Here is a 19,680-nt window from a genome sequence, read left to right on the forward strand (position 1 = left end):
AATCGAATGGTCTCAACTTAAAGGTTTAGTGCAATATAATTGTTGTTTATTATCCATTTTTGATATTGTGTGTATTTTGAAATATAAATTATTAGTTATAAGCCTTTTTTGCTTTGATTTGTTGATTGTTTCTTCTTTTTCTTTTATATTGATTTTAGTAATGGTTGTTTATGTTATTATGTCTTTTGGTTTTGTTCATTCAATAGTCAATACTCATGTCGTGGCTAATCCCGGTGAGGGTGAGGGTTTTGATGTAAAAGCGAAGATAGGGGAAAATATTGTCTTATATAACGAATGCAAGGCTTTACATGAAAAGCTGGATGATATGAAGGCTATTGGGAAAGAACATGATAAAATGTTAGAAGATAATCGGAAGGCTATTGGGAAAGAACAAGATAAAATGTTAGAAGAGAATCGAAAGGCTCAAGAAGATAAAATGTTTTTTTTCTTCTTTTTTTATCACTTTTTTTTTTTTACTCTTTCGTGTACATTGTTTTTGTTTTTGCTGCAACAATCAAGATATAATGTTACGCAAAATGGGCACATTTATATGAGAATAATGCATTGGCAATTGAGTAACCAAGATACAATGTTATGCAAAAATGTTTACAATGCACACTAATTAGTACTGTCAAAGCGGGCTGGACTGGCCCGCCCCACCGCGAGCCAAATTTCTGGCGGGCTTTTGCGGGCCGACCCGTTAGACCCGCGGGCCAAAATTTGTGTAACCCTAACCCGTCCCGCGCGGGTTCACGGGCCCCGCGGGCTTTTCATCTTCCTTTTTTTTTAAAAATAGTAATATATATATTCCCAGTGTTTGAAATATATATATATATATACTTTTATTTTTTCAATTTTTTTTATTTAGCTCGCGGTCCGCGGGTTAATTTTGGCCCGTCCCATTAGGCCCGCATTTTCACGGGCCTATTTTTTCATGACCCTAACCCGCCCCACCGCGGGACGGGTGTGGGCCAGCCCGCGGGTTTTGGCCCACTTTGACAGCACACTAGTAAGCCACATAGTTATTAATCTCAAATAACCATTCAAACAAACTATTTGTGAAGAAGTCTCAATTTGGGAGATAAGCATGTCCTGGCTCCATATCTAGTGATGCATTTAAGAAATTAATTTGACCCATTGTCAACTCATATGCTTAAAATACACATGCCCTCAAGGGGTGTATTCAATCATTATGAAACTTTTAATGAGTTTTATGAACTTTAAAAGTTTGGAGGTATTCAATTCAAATTTTTAGGGAGTCTTTAAAAGTCAGACAGTATTCAATCAAGATTTTTAAAGAGTATTTAAAAAAGTCGCGAGATATTTAATTAAGACTTTTAAAGAGTCTTTAAAAGTCATGTGGTATTAAAAAAGTTATAAATTTGTATTAACTTTTTAATCTTATGACTTTTGTAGACTTTTCCTTCTCAAATATAAATAGTTGAAATTCAACACTCAATCTCAGGATTTCAAAATTTTCTTTCTACCTGAAGGTTTTCTCTCTCTATTTAAACTCTATTTTTTTTCTATATTTAAACTTTATAAACCTTATACCTAAATTCAATAAATTATTTTTTCTTCATTATCCTATATTTTCTTCATACCTAAACTCTACCAATTTTTTCTCTCTTCTAAACTTTACCATCTTCCTCTAAAAATTCTAAATGATATTATTTTTACTTCATTATTGCTTGTATATTTTGATTTTTTATTTTTTTCTACGAACTTTTTATCACTAACTTCTAAACTTTCTCTACAAACTTTTATCCCTAACTATTAACTTTCTCTAAGAACTTTTTTTCTCCCTAAATACATAAACGCAACAAATTTTTCATCTATCACCGTCAAATTTTACTATATGTTTCATAATATTCATATAAATACTTGCATATTTTGATTTTTATTCTTTTTATGTTTATATTCGTAATATATATACAAATTTCATGTTTTAAGATCATCTAAGATTTTATCAGGTCTCAGTTATATCCGAATCTCACCTTCAATTTATACAAATTTGAAATTTCATGTTCCACCTTGGTCTTAAGTCTTAGTAGTGTCAAGGGAATATTGGATGGAGGGTTTAAAAGTGACATAGACACAATACTTTATCAAGTATCAGTCATGTATGAATCCCACCCTCAATTTATACAAATTTCACGTTTCATCTAATTTGTCTTAAGTCTTAACAGTGTCAAGGAAATATTAGATGGAGGGTTAAAAGTGACATAGACATAAAAGTCAATAATTAAAACTGGTTAATTTTACTGTCGATGATGAAAAGTGACAAAATTACTAGAGGGGACCAAAAGTCAAAATAATTAAAGCCTCCTTGTCATCTATGAGACTATGATACATGAATAGGAAGAAAATTTAGATACAAAATTCAGTTCATATTGTAAATTTATTAATACATTAATTCAATTACAAATTTTACTACATTAAATCCATTACAATTTTTAATGCGTTAAACTCTTTTCACTCTAAATGACTAAATGAGACAAATAAGTGTGATTAGACTCAATCTTTATTTAGAAACAAAAAATTACTTGACAAAATCTTTTACTCAGGGTCTCAAAAAAATGATTTCTAGAAATTATTTTTAAGGTTCGTGTTTGGTAACTAGTGAAAAATTAAAGTAAAAGAAAAACATCTTCTTCATTTTTGAAAATTGAAAAACATCTTCTTGGTCAAAGCAAAATACCATTATTTTCTTGAAAAATGACTCCCCCCTCTTTTAGGGGGAAGTCATTTTTCAATCTCTTCTAGTCATCAACGTTGCACAATACACCTACCATCTCTCACTCTATCCTCACGGTTACTTCAAGTCTCACCATCGCCGTCACTCATCAGTTTAAATATGTCACCTTGCGCCCAAAATTCATCAGTGTTTGGCAGAATAACTAAGCCAATTTTTTCATTTCAGGTTTCTTTTATTTCTTTTATTGTAGGCATAAGGTTCAAATAGCATCATATACTATCAATGACTACTCAATTCACACCTTAGACTAAAATAAGATCTAATAGGACATATTTACTTTTAAAATTTTGTTCACTTAACATGTTTTTCCTAGGTAACCCTTCCACAATGCTGACATAGAATTTAAATAAAAATACTTGTTAATCTCTCACCTTCTTAACCTTTAAACCTATTCAAACCTAGAGAGATAAAAAAAAAAAACAAATTCTCTTTCCTCAAACTTCTTGGATGGTTTTGGTGTTATAGCATTATCACATTTCTTCACAGCCGCAAACAATGGATGACCAACTTGAAACTCTAGTAGCTGAACGACTCCAAAGGACAGTGAAACAGCTACATCGCCATGGCGGTCGATGCCGATAGCTCCTCCACCGTGAATGACTCCACCAGTTCCGACAAAGATAGCATCTCTTCATCTGGTAATCAAGTAGCTCCTCCAAAAGCAACCAACAAGACAAAGTGTAACCTTCCCAGAATGCCAAGTGATCTGTTTGACTGTAAAGCTAAGTATTCGATTTACTAAAATCAGAAAAGTTAAGTTCAGAACTTTTTTATTTTTCAGGGTTTTCAAGATCATGATACAAAGGTGATACTTTATCACCCAATATCTTATTAGCTACAAATAGATTTGTTTGTGAAATCTAAAAGAAGGGATTTCAAAGAGATCAAAATCTATAGCTTCATAGAATGGGTCACAATTTGTCATGGAAGTTGAGGCAAAGATCAAGCAAGGAGGTGAAGAAGAAAGTTTATGATTGCCTGGCCTGAACCTAGTTGCATTCACCATGATCCTTCTCGAACTCTCGGGAATTTGACCGAAATCAAGAAGCACGACTATCAGGTTGGCGTTGATATATCTTGAAAGCTTCTCATCAAAGGTATGCTCTTTATATTCTTTAAGAGATATTTGCTTTTGAATCCCAGTAATTGCCTTTAGATCTTATTACTAGAGGATAAACTTAGGCCTATAATCTTATTCAATGAATCATGGAAGTATATATCCCCAAATTTAAAATTCTCATAAGATAAAACTCTCCTGTGAGTTTTTGACAACCAATATAGAACATGTTATTCTAAACAAAACAATTAAAATGTTTAATTATACAATTCTGTTCATTTTCCAGAAAATGAGCCAAACATACCCGGACAATTTTTATAGAATGCAACCCAACACGGGAAATGAAAATGCTTTCTTAAAAATGACTTATTTTTCAGAAAACATTTTGCAAAAGTTATTTTCCTGGTTTCCCAACACGCTCTTAAAATTTTTTCTATACACAATCAAGCCTACACTACACTTCAAACGTTGGCATGTTTGAGTGTTTGACTAACCTTTTTTTTTAAAGGAAGCATCAAGACTGCATTAATAATTAACCAAATGAGAAATACAGGCGGTAGAACAGACAACCACTTATAAATTGAGTTTTTAAATTTCTACCTTAACAAATAACAAACCATTATGCACATAATTTTGACAAATTCAGCCAAACCAAATTAACCCCAAGTATACCTGCAACTCCATTCTAAGTCCAACAAAACCACTTAATTGTAGACCAGTTGATATAACCTGCAACTCCATACAAGTCCAACAAAACCATTAGTCAATTTATTTTTCATACCTCACGTACAAGGTAGATCTCAGCCAGCTGATCAAATAAAGAAAGGACGTCAAAATAAAGTGATCCCCAAACAATGGTTAAGAACAAAGACTGCATACAATAATGACAATTGGCAGCAAAATAGAGTTTGGCTGACAATGTATCATTGGAACATCCATGACTTCATGGCTTTACATGAATTCTTAAACAAAACATAGCAACATGATTTTAACCATAAGTCAGATAAGGTAATGAGACTTTGACTCGCTGGTTTCTCATTGGTTTCCCAATGCAAGATCATGCCAAGTATCTCGTTCAACTTGTTGCGTCTCTTGATCTGAAAAAGAAAAAAAAAAAAGTTTGTAGCATTTGATTGAATATTTTTATATTGAAAGTTCAAGTGTTCAACAATAGGCATTGCTGAAAAAACAGAGCAGATGATATATTGTACTTTTTTCATTTCTTTTGAAGCAAAGAACCCTAAATATTTAAGTAAAGTTCAACACATGCTCCCAGTCTTCGATTTCCAAGAGCAAAACAGTGGGGTTTCTGGACAAAATCTCAAAAAACTCAGAGGAGACTGAGACATATCCATACCCAAAGACTAAAGTTGAATGATGTACGCTTATAATCACTCTTAATTTTGTTTTACATCACAAACAAGTTATATGGTAAAGGGGCAGAAAGTATGATGAGATGCAAATAAGGAAAACATTATCTAAGATTGAATGGTGTGAAGCAAACATTATAGGGTACTTGAACAATAAGATACTTGACAATAGACATTCAGTTAGAATGATATGAACAACCGGTTCAAAGACAGATGAACATTCCAATACTGAGTATATAGCAGTTCACAGATAATGTACAACTTCACCTCATTATCAACTCAAATAAACACCAACTGTATCATTGCAAGGAGCATAAAGATTTATTGTATCTTGTGTGAAATGAACTATAAGCTGAAATCATTGCTTTCGTAACAGTCCCCATCTAACAAACAAGGGCTCTATCCGGAAAAGCTTATAATAATGGATTATGTCTTATAAATTGGGAAAAATCCATAATCAACTCCTAACAGTGTCTCTTATGGATTTACTAGCTTGAATACTACACTGTGTCAACCTATAATCTAAATCCTAGCTGCCAAACATGTAAAAGTAGATAATTTACCTTTAATCTCAAAAATCTGATTAGATAAGCTTTACCAAACACTACCAACCACCAATGTGTATAACAAGTACTAACATTTTTAAACACAGTACAAAAAGTTTTATTGGAGCAGTGAAAAGGGTCATCATTTATGTTGTATGAGTACCAGAAAAAAACTTATCAAAGTGATCTATACTGCTATACATGATATTCCAAGACTTTAAACCATCTGTATTTTATCATTCTAATAAATGTTCGAACAAGCAACTAGTAATATTTCTCACATAGCTACATAGCCCCAATAGACATTCAGTTAGAATGATATGAACAGCCAGTTCAAAGACAGATGAACATTCCCAATACTGAGTATATAACAGTTCGCATATAATGAATATCTATCCAGCACACTGGCTAGGTTGCATAAACAAGTATTCAAAAAGAAAAGGAAACTTCATAATTTATTTCCTCAATAAAGCTTAAAAATTAACTGAAAATCTTACTTGCATCCTCAGTATCATCGGTTCGCGGAAGCAGCACATGCGGGAGCGTAAGATCTGCAAACACAAACCGAAGAAAGCAGATTGTATTCGCATTTCGAACTGATTAAAATCAATAAAACTAAAAATTAGCAAAACAATTTAGGGGGGAAATTGTGGATACCATCATTAGGCAGAGTGTCTCTCATCCATTCCTCATCAACAATGTCGATTAGGATTCCCATGCTCACCATCTGCTCCGCCATTCTATTTCGATCGTTCAAATTTCAAAATGAAATGGAAATTCTTATGTTACTGGCCAGAGTGTCAATTCAGGCAGGTGGGGGCGGGCGGGCCAAAAAAACCCGCTCCTTGGCGGACCTGGATTTTGCTGGCCCAAACTGCCCCGCCTTCGGCCCACGGGCTAGACCGCCCCCAAAACAATTAACTATAAAAATTATAATATATAATATACACATTATGCTGTTCTGTGTTAATTGATAATATGAAATTGTATATGAAAATATATAATATACACATGCTGCTGTTAATTGAAAACATGAAATTGTATATGAAAATATATAATATACACATCACATTCACACATGTTGCTAATCTAGTAATCTGCGATAGTGCTTTAATATACACATAAATTATTTATATATGAAATTAAAGATGGACAATGAACTTATGAAAATATGAAATTGTTAATTTCTTACCTATGCGGCTAATCGGCTATGGTGCTGTCAGCCTGTTAGTGCTTCTGCTGTGGAGTATGGACGGCCGACTGCGGACGAGGTGAGAGGGGCGAACGGACGGGCGGCAGTGTGGCAGTGCCGACTGGGCGAGAGGGGCGTATATATAATAATAATAATAATTTTTTTTTAAGACGGGCAGCCCGCGGCCCGTCAAGCTCACGGGTAGGGAAAAAAAAAACCACTCTTTAAAAGGCTTCTATTTTCGAAATTCACCCCTACCTAAGGACAGGCTAAGCCTGTTTTGATGGCTCTAACGATCCATTAGGTGGGAGAACCCGTATCTTGTTGCTTGTGCCCATAAGAAGTTTACAACATAAGGTGGAACTCTCATGTTGCCGTTGTCAGGGTTTGATCATATGTCATTACCCACAATCTATCACAAAAAATCAACTGAGCTGCTAGTGTAGGCATATAAGTTTGAAACTTGAATAGAAGTCTCATGTCTTTGTTGAGTCCATGTGTCTCTTATATTACCTATAGTGCTCAATCATTATACAATTAAAAGGTTTATCACTGATATAAGATATACTTATAATATACTAAAGGTACACTTTTAATATATTAATAAATAAATTTTTTTGAAGGTACATTATTTGAGTATTGAATGTTTATTATTTTGTATACAAGTTAAAAAATTTCATTTAGAGTTTTTTAATAATATATTTCTTGTACGTTAATTTTATTTGTTTATAAATAAAAAGTGAAAAGTAATTTGAAGTTAAGAAAATTAGGATAACAATATTAGTTTATTAAAATTAAAATTTTAAATAAATTTACAAAATTCTCTAAACCAACAATTAAGCACATGTTTTTTAAATAATTCTTCGAAGCCCCGGATTACTTGAAAGATCTCATCTAGGCAGATGCGCATGGCGTAGCTAACCTCAAGATTAATTAGGGCCTCATCATAGGAGGATGGTAGATGTACCAAAAAAAAATCATTAAATGACTACTTTACTATATTTAGAAGTCAATATGTTGGAAAGTTCATTTTATTGTTAGGAATTCAACCTAGGAGAAGAAATTTCTTTTTATTATAATAACTTCGGAATATATTTATGTTTATTTTTTGAAAAGATAAAACCAAATAGAAAGATACTTTTTTTTAATACTTTCAATCAAATATTTAAAAATAAAATATTTTAAAATTGTGTCATTTTTAGATTTTTTTAAGACTAAAGTGTCATTTAGCACCATGAACTATATTCCATTATTCATACCGCACCCTGAACTTTTATATTGTATATATCGAGCCACGAACCAAAAAATAAAATTCACCTATAACTTTTAGCAGGTTTCCCTATCTTCCTGCTGACATGGCGCATGTTTTCCCTGATGTGACATTTTTTTAACCTTATGTTGTCCATGTAAGCATTTACATATTAAAATTTTTTAAAAAATATTATAATAAAATAATCATAATTTTCTTCTCTTTTTTTCATAATGTATACTTTTACAATTTTGCAATTTCAATGTTTCAATTTTTTTTTTGTAGAATTTATATTTTTTGGCTAATTTTTTGTTTAGTATTTTTTCAATTTTTCAAATTTATAGAAATGCTTTATTTTCATAATGTATTCTTTCTTTCTTTTTTTTATATTTAAATTTTTAATATGTAAATGCTATGTAAATGCTTAAATGGACACATAAGGTTAAAAGAAATGCCACATCAGTGGGAAACCTACGCCATGTCAGCAGGAAGACAGGAAACCTGCTAAAAGTTCTAAGTGAATTTTATTTTTTGGTTTGTGGCTCGATATATACGATATGAAAATTCAGGGTGCAGCTTGAATAATGTGATATAATTCGTGGTGCTAGATGACACTTTAACATTTTTTTTTTCAAAAAATATTGTCTAGTAAATTTCCAAACCAACCACCATCCTTTATAGATATTTACCAAATGAAGTTTATTCATACCATTAACAATTTGTTAATTAGTATGGTAGGCAGGTAGATAGGTAAAACGCTATATTTAAAATTTCTTAATTAATTATTGTAGCATTATTTGGTTCTCATATTTTATTTCCACAAAGAAATGATTTTGTTGAAAAATAATACGGAGTACACCATAAATAACAAATGATTTATACTATCTTCTTCGCTGGAAAGTATTGAACGCGGCCTCGGGGATCGCCCAAATCGTCGCTTGGCATTACGGCAATATTGTGCTCATGCTTAGTTAAGCAAGCCGCCATTATTGCCCGTTCCACCTTTCTCTGTGCTTTCTTTTCCGTTCTGGAATCTTCTCTTGGAACAGCAGTAGCAGAAGAGCAGATCTCGAACCGCAGTCTTCTTTTCTTCACTCGATTTCGTCGACCAAGTTGGTTTTACTTCTATCCGTTTATTCTCTGATTTTGAACTAATTTTCAACAACACACTAGTATTGAATCCCATAATCAAATTGTTACCAATGTTTAGGGTTGTTGAACCTTGCTTATCTTGTTGTTTAGGGAGCCACACCGATTGATTATTACTTGTAGTGTTGAAATAGAGTTAAAGTTTCCATTTGGTTTGTAGGTTTTCATTGTGTAGCTTTAGCCATTTATTCAGGCGTCATAAAGGCTTTTTTGCTTTGATTTGCTTTTGAATTCTTGATTGTTTCTTATAGTGAGTTCAGAAATGAGTCCTTTTTTTTATTATGTTTTCAGGTTCCTTAGAAGGCTGTGGTTGTTGATTGGTAGCCTGCTTAAGGAATGGGGCCTATATACTACATCCTTGTTGCATTACCTTGTACTGTTGGTGCCATTGCCCTGGCTATTCTCCACATATATCGGCACCTCTTGAATTACACTGAACCTACCTATCAGAGATATATTGTGCGGATCATATTTATGGTTCCCGTGAGTGTAATCATTCTTAGTCTCAGTTTTGTTTAATCATGCATGTGTATAATAGATTAATCTACTTACTGGTTGCTTGAGGGATATGATTGTAGCTCTTTTATCATACCCTACTTCAGTATATTTCTGGTTATACCTTAAATTGCTTCAATTGGTAAAAACGTTAATTTTTTAGTGATTTTTATTTATGCAAACAGCAATCATGGTATTACATGGCATAGAGTGGAAATTAGAAATGCCAATTGGTTGCCTCCTTTGAGCCATTGGTGGAGGCAATTCTTTTATAATTTAAAACCATCCATCACCATTATGGTTTTAAAAAATTGCATCATCTTTACTGGATGTTGAGATTATGGGGAAATGAGAGTGTTGCATGAACTATATAAATCATGGCTTCAAAGATTCTAGAGCTCCATGCTGTCATCTTAGTATTGTCCATGATTTGGTTGCTGACGCACTAGACTTTATTGCTTGGTATCAACTTTATTCTGGTTACTCTGTTAGTAGCATGATCAAAGTAGCTTTAGGATTGTTGTCACTTGTCTGCAAGGATTTCTATGAAGCTGGCATTTTGGCAAGGATAATGACCTAACTGTCGTTTAAATGAAATTGTATATTTTTATAAGTTTTTAGCTAAACTATTTATTACATTTATCTTATCAGTTTTTGTAATGTAATAGACAGTAATATCAACTAGAGCTTTGATATCCAAGGACCACTATGAATTTGTAACTCTATATGGCATAATAAGAAAACTATTACTACCATTGGATTTGAATTTTTTATTGATTGTTTTAACCATTCCAAAATCATTCTATATTGTAGGTTTATGCGCTGATGTCTTTTCTGTCACTTGTTCTGGACAAGAATGCAATATATTTTAATTCCATACGCGAAATGTAAGTATATTGAAATCTTTTGGCTATAAATTTCTCTGGTGCTGTACATGTTCTACCTTACTCTGTGATCCTCTATATCTATTCATGTTGTGTCTGCATTTCATTAGAGTTGATGGAAAAGTGTTGCAAGTTTTATATTTCTAGTCATTGATTCCATGAATGGATTTCTTTTAATAAAAGAAGTAATATCATCGGGTATAGAAATAGTTTATGTTGTAATGGTAATTACGAAGTAGCATATTGTGAAGCAAGGATATGGATGTGAAGAAAAATGATAGGAGACATGAGTCACATGTCAAGTCAGGATAATATATCATTGATGTTGTTATTATAAAAGTGAATTTTGTTAAATCGGATATATTCTCAGATGAAAATGGTCAAGGTGCTTTGGACACTCTATACCACCAAAATCATTTACCTTGCTTCTTCCTTGAAGTTGGGTTTGACATTTGCTGATTTGATAACGTTTGTCAATTATCCCTGAAAGCAAGTTAATGTCTACATTCGCTACATGTACCCAATGAGTTAAAAGAAAACCATAGAATTGCTAAAGTAACATTATGATTCCCAATAAATTGTGGTTTTGTTTAAATCTAATAACAATGGGTTACATTTTTTATAAACAACAATGTACCAGTTGTTTATGGTTATAAAAATTATTAAACCAAAACTTATTGAAACTTCCAAATCAACTAGTATTGCCTCCATCTCATTGTGTAAGGGGATTTTGTGTTTGGCACAATTTTTAACAAAATAAAAACAGATGTAAGATATGATATTCTTTCCAAAATTGCCCTTCTAAAAAGAGATGAATTGGGACCCACCTAAAAAGTTAGGGTAAATAAGGAAAAGTAAAAGTTAGTGGTATTTTAAATTAGGAAAGCAGACATTATTTTGGGATGGACTAGAAGGAAAAGTAGTAAGAGTTAAGTGGGACGGAGGTTGTCTGTGTGTGTGCGTATGCTTATATTAACTCCTACGTCTTAACCCAAGAAAACCGCACCAGTATTGTTTTTCAACTTCATGCGTGGTTGGGATTTTACTTTTTGCAAAATCGCTAAACGTGGGTTGGTTACAAAAATATGTAAAAACTTCCCATGAACACCCCCCCTTACATGTGCCCTTTAATTAGCTTAACTAGACTAAACCAAGCCTTAATCCCAAACTTGTATGGGTAGGCTATATGGGTTCTATTTCTCTATTTAGCTGTTTTCAGTTTCCAACACCAGTTTGGCTGTGACTGCTTGAACATTCTTGTCATGGTGAATAATGTCCAAAAAAGGAAGTCTACCTCTATATCGCCTAGTCGGCTAGTCCTAGCTTCTGCTACTCAATCATGCAGCTTGATTGTTTCCATCCCTTTCGTTATGCTTTCCTGTTTTAGTGTGTATCTTAATATTCTCATTTCTAATAAGACCCTTGTATTCTCTCACATCCATCTTAGTACCTCATCTCAGCTTCAACCATATTATGATCATATTATTTTCTTCATTGCCAACAATCACTGCCATTTTATGTGACACAATTGTTGATTGCATTCATTTAGTTTTGGTTGTTGAGTTTCTTGGTACATCTTGTAACATATTGCATCATGAATTTATGTTTTGACTTTCTAATTTCTGTTTCAGATATGAAGCCTGGGTTATATATAATTTCCTATCACTGTGCTTGGCATGGGTAGGTGGTCCAGGAGCTGTTGTGCTAAATTTGAGTGGTCGAGTTCTAAAGCCTAATTGTTGTCTCATGACATGTTGCTTTCCTCCAATTCCATTGGATGGGTGAGTCTCTTACACAAGGAAACACTTTCTGTCTGGATGGTACTAACTATATAGTGTGATACAAGATCACTTGTATTTTCTGTTTTACTTATACAGTATTGGTTGTTTAAATTTCTGTTATTAGCTATGTTATGGCATGTTTGTGGAAATTTATGTTAGTTATCTTATAGCATGCGTTGCTTTCTTTTCATGGCTATTGTTCAGTAATCAGTAATGGTGAAGTTAATAACTTTAGTGTTATTAAATATCTTGGTTTTCTCCAGTTCTATGTATTACTTTTCTCCAATTGCATTCCGTCTGTGTCTCTCTGGTTTATTTTAGTCTATCACATTTCTGATGCATTGAAGTTATGCAGGCGCTTCATACGGAGGTGTAAGCAGGGGTGTTTACAGTTTGTAATCCTCAAGCCCATCTTAGTTGCGGTTACATTTGTACTATATGCAAAAGGAAAATACGAGGATGGAAATTTCAATCCAAGGCAGTCGTACCTCTATCTCACCATTATCTATACCATCTCATACTCGGTGGCTCTATATGCATTGCTATTATTTTACGTAGCATGCAGAGATTTACTTCAGCCATATAATCCTGTTCCAAAGTTCGTCATGATCAAGTCTGTAGTTTTTCTTACGTACTGGCAGGTATAATCTACCCTTTACTAGGATGCTAAGAGTCTTGTTTTACTTTACTAAGATATTACTGGTTTCTTAGTATAAAAGAAGTTCCTTTATTCATGCCTGGGCAGCATTTTCTTGTGAGAATTTTGACAAATTTGCAACGAATATCTTTCGTAGCAGTGTTGGTGATCATTGAGGTTTTGTGTTAACTAACGGCTCCACTGACTGGTTAACTTCCTTTCATCAGGGTGTTCTGGTTTTTCTTGCTGCAAAGTCTGGATTTATCAAGGATACAGAAGAAGCTGCAAAGTTTCAAGATTTCATAATTTGCGTTGAGATGCTTATTGCAGCTTGTGGCCACCTTTATGCCTTTCCATACAAGGAATATGCGGGAGCAAATATCGGCGCTTCTGCTGGCTTTAGCTCAAGCCTTGCTCATGCTCTTAAACTAAACGACTTTTACCATGACACAGTGCATCAGGTGCTTAACACATTTACTCTTGTTTTTGTGCACCTTTAATATCTCGGTTTCTAACTATTCTTTCCGTTCTTTTACAATGCAGTTTGCACCTACTTACCATGACTACGTACTATACAACCATAGCGAGGGCGAAGAAGGATCAAAGAAGTACCGGGCACGGACTTTTGTCCCGACTGGTATAGAGATGGACTCGGTTAGAAGAAACCAGCATATGTTTGGGAATAAGTTGGAAGATGTTCAGTTGCCGAGTATCTCATCTTCTGGCAGCTCTAGCCCCCAAAACGCAGACGCTGCTGCCATGGATACAGCAAAAACCGAGACAATAAACTCTTCGTTCATTATAGATGCATCAAACACAAACTCTCTCCCGTATGATCTGTCAGACATAGATATTGAACTATCTAACTACCCAGCAAAGGTACCTGCAGCAACCGAAACTGGGGTGAGGTGACAACATGTGTATACATTTCCTCGCGTTAGCTGTCTACTAGCTTGATTTGATGTGCCAGTTGTGTTATTTGTTATATCGTTCAGTGGCTAACTTAGTGTGTACATGTAGCCATCCATATAGGCGATCATAATTCCTTTGTTCTCCTTTTTGATGTCGATATTCTTTGTCTGTGATGTAAATAGAGGGAACCTCAATCATGTTGCCCAATATATGAAACATGAAAATTGTAGATTTGAAAATGACTGAACATGAGTTGGATTCTTGAAAGTTAAACGTTATGTCTTTGAGGTTTGATTTTTACTCTCTAACTTATCTCTTTTAATGTTGAAGTCCTTCCACTTGTTCTTCTAATTTTACCGAGCCAAGCACCTTTTTTTAATACAACTGATCATATTACATTGTAGTAGCTGTTCAAATATACTTTTTTCAACATATTGAAGCACAAAGAGTCAATTTGCCTCCACTGAGACTCGATCAGTCGATCTCATGATCTCTCATATGGGAGAGTCACTACATGTCATCTGAGCACAATGTGTGATACCGAATGAAGTGAGTATAAATTGTGTGCTTTTGAAGTGAGTATAAATTGTGTGCTTTTTGTAGGGATGAGGTCCTAATAAATTACAACTCAGCCATGTCACATGACTTTTCCGGTAAAAAGTAAAGTGTAGCTGTGTAAAACATCTTCTAAAGTTCTATTCCCCTCTTTATCTTATGGTAGTCACGCTACTCGTCACCAAAACAGCTCCATTGAATTTTTCAGTTTCTAAATTCAGAAAGTAAAAGGAGTTAAATAGAAAAAAGTGGATTTTTATTAACTTTTTCTTTTTAATGTTATAGGATTTTATAATTAACTTTTTTTTTTTTCAAATTAAAGCAAAATTCAATCAATTCTCAAACTTATTAATCTCGCTAAGTAAACTGTAAACCTATGCATTTGTTTGAGCATACTTTTAAATATAACATGTGATGATGTAAATTTTACTCTATCAAAAAATATAAATAATATTTGTGCTCGATACAAATTTAAAGAAAAAGTGAACCTCTAAACTAAATAAAATAAAAAATTCAATCATAAATTCTAAAATCCAATACATTTTCACATTTTTGCAAATATAATCTTTTAATACTAAATGTGCAAATCTAGAAAATTTTGAAAAATGTAAATTTTAGTGTTCAAGTTTGCATAGTACGGTCGTATGGTCTTGCACAACTATGTATGCACCAATGCATCACCACATGTTAAAAATGCATAGTACGGTGTATTTATATGGTCCACCTGTGCATTTTACGCGGATGCATTTTTTAACATGTGGTGGTGGATATGTGCATACATGGTGGTGCATTTCGCATAGCCGTATGGAAATAGAGTGTCACATTTGAACTGGCATATATATATATATATATATATATATATATATATATATATATATATATATATATATATAAACTAACATTATTTTGCAAAAATTAAAAAGAAGAGAAGTACAAATAAAATATGACAAAGTGAGTATCCTATATATAAAAAAGCAAGATGTTTTTGGCCAAAAATTTTTGGCTCCAATTCCCGCTCAAAACATCCGACGTCGTTTCATAGAATTCGATTGGTTAAAGGTCATTGTTTATTAATAACATCTGTTAAAGCTTATTTATGTTTACACGGTTTATTTCAAATGGAAACTCTTCGATTCTATCATTTATTTGTATAAAAGATTGTGTCTATTACGTTTCCGATCGTATTCATTAATGGGCATAAACTCATTCGACTGTTATATGCGACTTCTTAGTTATCGGAGAGTTTGCATTTATGGGTTTAATCCAATTACAATCATTAATAGGACTCTAAATCCTTGGCTATAAAAGGACTCTAATCTCAGTGGATTCAAGCACTTGAATTATAAATCAATCGAAATACTTCACTGCAGAGTAGACTACCAGAATGGCCCCTATGTACATCTTGGCAACGCAGATTTCTCCAATGAGAACGACTTGCGCATTGAAGTTGAGATGCATACGCACTTACGAGGTTAGGGAACGGAGGTCCAGTGAAGTTGTGAAGTGTCGTGAGTGTGTCTTCCATGATATTGAGGTAAAGATTTAACCTGTAAAATGCAGTTCTAAATATGTTAGCTTTGATATACAGCAAATTTATATAATAGTAGTTGAATTCTTTTATTTTTCTCATTGTAGGGTAATGTGTTACATGCTCACATACCACGCGAGCATGTGGTTAAATTTCAAAACCAGTTCGTGGAAGGAAAAGTTTATTGTCTTAAAAATTTTCTTGTGGTCACTAATTTCTATACTTATAAGACAAGTAACAACAAATTTATGGTGAAATTTAACTACTCTACGATTGTCAAACAATACAAGAATATAAATTTTCCTAGGCATATGTTTCGTCTCAAAAGCTTTAAAGATTTGAAAGCTGCTGACCAGGTTGATGAAAAAGAACTCATTGGTAAGTAATGGAATCTGATTTCTATACTAATCATTTCTACAAGATACATTTATCTAAATGCTATGCTAACATTCAATCTTTGAAGATTTCATTGGAAGGATTGTTGAAATTTATTCACCTATAGAAAAGGTGATTGCTGGAAGACCTTCTAGGTTAATTGATTTCCTAATAGAGGATGCCAAGTAAGTTATACACCTTATATTTTTTTGGTTTTTTTTCCTAAGGTTTTTGTTTTTTTCACACTGTTTTCTTTTTACAATTACAGTGGTGATGAAATGAAGTGCACCGTTTGGGACGACCATGTGGATAAGGTCGACTCTTGGTATAAAAAAAGTGTGAATCTTCATGTGATTGTTTTAATGCAATTCTGTAGGGTAAAAAGTTGTTACAACAGTAAGTACCCAGAAAAGCTTGTGTTTATCACTTACTGTTTACTAATTAATTTTACTATGGTGAAATAATGAATGCTAAATCAGTTTATTTTTAAAAGCTGGTGACACTAAAATCTCAAGCTCCTATGATGCAACTCAAATATTTATCAATGAAGACATTCCTGAAATCCATGAATTTAGGGAGAGGTAAAAGATAAATCCTAAACTTTGAGTTGCATAGAAGACTCCTACCATAAGCTCTAAGAATTAGTAATTTCAGTTTTTTCCTATTATAGAATATGTGGTGAGAAGACTCCTTTGCGTAGTATTTGTTCTATGACTAGCCTGTCTGCTGCAAATACTCTTGACACATTCAACAGTGGTTCTATGATTATGAGTACCATTACTGATGTCTATGACAAGAAACAGGTATATTCCTTATTCTAATATGATAAAACATTTTACCTGTACTGCTTTTAATTTTATTTTTTTTATATAGTACGGTGACTACTGGGTTGTTGCCAAGATAGTGGGGATAGAAGGTGGTTTGGACTGGTGTTATAACTCATGCAAGACGCAAGGTTGCAGCAAAAAATTGACCTTAAATACTAAGGGCTTTTATGACTGCTACAAGTGTAATAGGACATGGGCTGAAGGAACCTTAAGATATAGGATTAAAGTGAGGGTTGTTGATAGGAATGGTAATGCACCATTCCTAATCTGGGACCGTGAGTGCAGGGAATTGATAGGTATGTCAGCTGCAGATCTGAGAGATAAATATCCACAGGTATGCCACTCTTACCTATTAAATGTCCCTACATAACCAAGTATGAACAGTTTTATTAAATTTATCTACTTTCTAACTTATAGGAAAACCAACTACTACCCAATGAGATTTTATCCTTGTGTTCCATGACACTAATATGGAAGATTGCTGTGAGGAAAGAACAGTTTGATAACCTTCATAATGCATTTGGTGTTATGAAGATAATTAACGACACCAAATTGATTGATTCATACTGTCCGGAATTACTTGACAACTTTGACAATGATCCAACTTCTAAGCTTGAATCAAATGACTGCTTTGAATCAGATGAGGTAAAACTGTCTTACATTTACCTTATATCAACCTATTTTTGGTAACATGTGCTGTATTAATATTAATACAACGATTTTTGGCAGGAATTTCTTTCTGAAGGTGAGGCTGAAAGTCCACTAGCTATCAATGCAACTGTAAAGGATGTTGTGGACCTAGACTCTGGAGTGGTTAAGCGCTCTCTTTTAGATGAATTTTCATCCACCAAGAACACAGCAAAGAAAATGCTTTTGGAAGTCAAGTTGGAGAAGACAATTGAGGATACCATTTAATTGTTAAAGACACTTTGATTCATGTTATAAATGTTTTGTGGACACTATGGTAGTCATTTCTGTATGGTACTCTTATGACACATTTATGTTGTGTTTTTTTTTTTGTTTGTGGGCACAACTAAGACTGGACCATGTTTCCTTATAAAATGTTATGAGTACTATCTTTTGCAGGATGCATATCTCTGTTCTAACCCATCTGTTTTATTTAGTTTTTACTATGTTTAAAATACAGGTAAAGAAAAGAACAGAGTATAAACACCTAAAGCACTTCATAGCCACAAAATATTTAAGGTGAGCATTTATTTACCCTACTATCAGAAACTAGGTGTTTATTATCCACTAACGATACCTAAAATTAATTTTGCAGGTCACAAAGGAAGGAAAAAAAAAACACATTGGTCAAGCTATGTCAGAGTAACAGTTAGATACAGCTTTAAGCATTTTTTAGCTTATTTATTCAGATGTATTTAGATTACAATAGTCTTAGGCTTTAGTTAATTGCATAGGTTTTTTCATTTGCTTATGTAATTACAAAATTCCTAAATAATAAAGATTATTACTCTAATCTCATTCAACTCATAGCAAATTGATTTAAACCAAATGAAATTAAAACACAGTCAAATATCTCTCATGTACAAAGAACTGTGGAAACAACTCAAACCAAAAAACTTTAAACCAAAGCAAATTATCCACATGTAATCAGATATCTCTCATGTAAAAATAAGCGTGGAAACAACTCATAGCAAATAACTTTGAACCAAACCAAATTAAAACACAGTGCTTTATAAATTGAAACTATAGCAGAGTATTGTTTGCTAACCTTGAAAGCCTTATATTCCAAAAATCCAAATTCATTGTGCATGTCACTGTAAACAGAATCATCAACAATCTTAGAATATAAAGTAATAAAAAATATATCACCCGGTAGTTACTTAGTAACTTACATGTTAAACCTACTTGAGATATAAGAAAACTAACTGTCAACGAGTTAGATTCCAACAACTCCAGGTGCAATCAACATTTTCCTGTAAGTTGGAGTGAATTATAACATTAATCCACTAACGATTAAGATATGCAAGACATTATTTGTTCAGTTCTATCACGCTGTTTATCCACACATGCAAGACAGTATTTATTTGTAACCTATATTCGAAAACCTGTTAACAAAACAATTTTGTATATAGGATGTGCATGCAGACTTCTATCACTCTGTTTATCCATACACGAGGCAAAGAGAACTGGACTTAGCATCCACTTCTATCAACAAATAAAAATGAACTTATGAATTATTCATTTTTTACTAATCTCAACAGTATTAACAAAACAAACTATTACATCACTGCTAAGAAGTGATTACTATATTTTGTAAAAATATCACCCTTGTGAGCGATAGGAACACATCTTTACATGGAGCTTATAAATAATCACTGATATGAAATGCAAAACCTATT

General features: G+C 33.2%; 2 protein-coding genes across 3 annotated transcripts; both read left to right on the forward strand.

Annotated features, from left to right (window-relative positions):
• The first annotated feature begins 9,058 nt into the window (after nt 1–9,058).
• LOC116023163 (transmembrane protein 184B-like) lies at nt 9,059–14,358 on the forward strand. Of its 2 annotated transcripts, none has more exons than XM_031264143.1 (7): nt 9,059–9,287; nt 9,612–9,803; nt 10,629–10,702; nt 12,331–12,480; nt 12,836–13,121; nt 13,345–13,578; nt 13,661–14,358. In XM_031264143.1, the coding sequence occupies exons 2-7, from the start codon at nt 9,657–9,659 to the stop codon at nt 14,027–14,029; spliced, it is 1,260 nt and encodes a 419-aa protein (XP_031120003.1). In that variant the 5' UTR covers nt 9,059–9,287; nt 9,612–9,656; the 3' UTR covers nt 14,030–14,358. The 2 variants fall into 2 exon arrangements, with proteins under 2 accessions (XP_031120003.1, XP_031120002.1); XM_031264142.1 differs by having other exon boundaries at nt 9,059–9,283.
• A 1,610-nt stretch (nt 14,359–15,968) lies between these two features.
• LOC116023548 (replication protein A 70 kDa DNA-binding subunit E-like) lies at nt 15,969–18,229 on the forward strand. The gene is made up of 10 exons (XM_031264551.1): nt 15,969–16,118; nt 16,220–16,490; nt 16,576–16,672; nt 16,756–16,812; nt 16,864–16,883; nt 16,981–17,068; nt 17,158–17,290; nt 17,361–17,648; nt 17,732–17,959; nt 18,044–18,229. Exons 1-10 carry the CDS (start codon nt 15,969–15,971, stop codon nt 18,227–18,229), a joined length of 1,518 nt encoding a protein of 505 aa, XP_031120411.1.
• The last annotated feature ends 1,451 nt before the right edge of the window (nt 18,230–19,680 follow it).

The sequence above is a fragment of the Ipomoea triloba genome, chromosome 6 (assembly GCF_003576645.1).
Source record: "Ipomoea triloba cultivar NCNSP0323 chromosome 6, ASM357664v1".
NCBI lineage: Eukaryota > Viridiplantae > Streptophyta > Magnoliopsida > Solanales > Convolvulaceae > Ipomoea > Ipomoea triloba.